The 2666-nt window shown below is 50.3% G+C and overlaps 1 protein-coding gene across 1 annotated transcript in view; it reads left to right on the forward strand.

Moving 5' to 3' along the window:
- Nucleotides 1-569: 569 nt before the first annotated feature.
- The window catches only part of LOC104910910 (exocyst complex component 6B-like), a 43441-nt gene continuing 41344 nt past the window's right edge, over nt 570-2666 (forward strand). Inside the window, exons 1-2 of the mRNA XM_031553300.1 lie at nt 570-578; nt 826-1002. Of these exons, the coding sequence (XP_031409160.1) occupies nt 570-578; nt 826-1002 (186 nt within the window). The remainder of the gene's footprint in view (nt 579-825; nt 1003-2666) is intronic.

The following is a 2666-nucleotide window of genomic DNA, read 5'->3' on the forward strand; positions in this document are numbered from 1 at the left end:
ATTCTTTCTGTGGGATGTGAATCCTTGGTAAGCGTTGACAAGGAGGTCGTTTTGAAGGTTTGTGCTCTCCGTGGTGTCCAGCCTGACCTTGGAGGTCTCCAGCACTGCCGTTGCCCCTCCTTGTGCTCCAGCTCAAAGCTCATTTTCAGCTCTTGGGCAACTGGGGCTAAATGACTTTTCCTCTTAGAAGCCAAGAAGGCTTCTGCAGCAACTTGCACGCACTGTTCTCTGCTGCAAAGGGAGCCCAGGGCTGAGGGAGCTGCACTGGGGCCACATGCTTTGCTCCACAAGCCATGGCCTTCTCCCAGGCCGAGCATCCTGGTTGAATACCTTGCACAGATCGTTCTGTAAATCAGCAACGCCGCAATTAAGATCTCCTGGGGTACCACAGAAATGCTTTCAGGAACCTCTGGGGTCCAGATGTGGAATGTTTTGTGCTGACAGGATTGAAAAGAGGAACAAATCCAACGGTTAAGTAGGTCCTTTAATTTAGCCTGTGACAGTCACCACATGGCCTATGGGCTAATATTTCTGCGTCTGTGCTGTAAATAGATCAATATGGCAGTACGATGGGTTTGGTATTTTGATTTGTGAAGAGTCAGAATATTGTTTGTATTGTTGCATAATCCCTGGAATGGTTTTGAAATGAATCTTCTGTTTCTTTGGAATATCTGGGTTTGGAAAAACATAACATTTCAAAGTTCCATTATGTGTGTGTGTTTTATTTTGTCTCATTTGTCATATTTCATGACTGATTGCATCTTTTGGCCAAAAAAATACATCCGAGGATGCTGTCGTAAAGCTTGAAATCTGCTTTTTTTCTAGGCACAGCAGCAAAGAAACCTGGACAATATTGTATCACAGCACCCCAGGATAAGCGGGGGGAAGAAGTCCAAGAAAGAAGCCTGCGCAGGCTCAGATTTGGAGGTAAAGAACACTAGCCCCATGTCTGAGCAGGATTCGGGTATCCTGGATGTTGAAGATGAGGAGGAGGATGAAGAGGTAACTGGATGCCATCAAACTCAGGGCATTGGGCAGCTTGGGGTGATAAGCTGTGTCTAACTGCTCACATCTCACTCATTGTTGCGTGCTCCTATGCAGCACGCCATAAAGATGCTGAGCAGACGGTGGAGCCTTTCTGAGTTGGGTCATTTTGCACTTCTGTTCTTGTTAGCAGGCTCGGAGAGATGCTTGGTGTGGTAGGAGAGCAGAGCAGCTCCTGCCTTGAGTCCTGCAGCTCTGTGGCCTTTCAAAGCAGATAAATGGCTGCACAGCACGCAGGATATCTATATTGAGCTTCTTCTGTGCAGTGTGTCTTGTGGCAGATGCATGCTTTATGCTGAAAAGAGTTTCATTAGGACAGAATTTTTGTAGATGCAGTTGTAGTTCCTGGTGTGTTTCTGTTGCTGGCCCTTTGTTTAACTGTGATTTGTCGTAGGAGAACTGTAGTTGGAAGGGCCTTTAAAGGGCATCTGCTCCCACTCCCTGCAATGAACAGGGACATCCACAGCTCCATCAGGTGCTCTGAGCTCCATTCAGCCTGTCCTTGGGTGTCTCCAAGTGGCACCACCTCTCTGGGTCACCTGTGCCAATGCCTCACTGCCCTTAGTGCAAAAAACTTTCCCCTTATATCCAGTCTAAATTTCCCCTCTTTTAGTTCGAAACGGTTTCCCCATGTCCTGTCTTAACAGACCCTGCTACAGAGTCTGTCCCCTTCCTTCTCACAGCCCGTTTAGATACTGAAGGCTGCTCTCAGCTCTCCCCGGAGCCCTCTCTTCTCCAGGCTGCACAGCCGCAGCTCTCAACCTGTCCTGGTAAGAGAGGTGTTTCATCCCTGGGATCATTATTGTGGCCCTCCTCTGGTCACACTCCAACAGTTCTGTGTCCCTCCCGTGCTGAGGATTCCACATCTGGATGCAGTACTCCAAGTGAGGCCTTACCAGCACAGAGTAGAAGGGCAGGATCAGCTCCCTGCTCTGCTGGCTGTGCTGCTTTGGATGCAGCCCAGGATGAAGTTGACTCTCTGGGCTGTGAGGACGCACTGCTGGCTCATGTCCAGCTTCCTACCACCAGTACCCCAGGTCCTTTTTGGCAGGGCTGTGGTGCATCCTCACAATCCCCAGCTCATGCTGATAGCGGAGCTTGCAGCAGCTCAGGTGCAGACCTTGTGCTCGACTTTGTAGAACCTCATGAGGTTCTGTGCCCACTGCTCAGCTTGTCGACGTCCTTTCCCTCATCTGTGCCACAGTTCCATGCTCAGGGCTGCCTTTCCCAAGTTTGTTCTGTTGGGTTCTTTCCTCTCCATCCGAGATCACCGCTTCCTAACAGGGAACGAAGCCTGTAGCGCAGCTCAGACCCTTCGTGTTCCACTGGACGGTGTAAATACCAAGGAGGGGAGATGAATACCGCAATTCGTGCAGCTCAGTGCAATAACCCTCAGTTGAGGAGCATCTCCCCAGGTGAGGAGCATCTCCCCATTGCCGGCGCTGTGAGCTCTGCCCGCAGCTGCCCGGCAGCGGCCGCTGTCCGTGGTGATGAAACGGGGCGGGCGGGTCCCGCTGCGGCGCTTCCACGAACTCCTTGCCCTCCGGGCTTTCTTTTCTCTGGAAAGAGAGTTATTTTGTTTTATTTTATGGGTTTTTCTTCGGTTCTTGATTTTCTTATTT

This window comes from Meleagris gallopavo, chromosome 4, assembly GCF_000146605.3.
Source record: "Meleagris gallopavo isolate NT-WF06-2002-E0010 breed Aviagen turkey brand Nicholas breeding stock chromosome 4, Turkey_5.1, whole genome shotgun sequence".
NCBI classification, from domain to species: domain Eukaryota; kingdom Metazoa; phylum Chordata; class Aves; order Galliformes; family Phasianidae; genus Meleagris; species Meleagris gallopavo.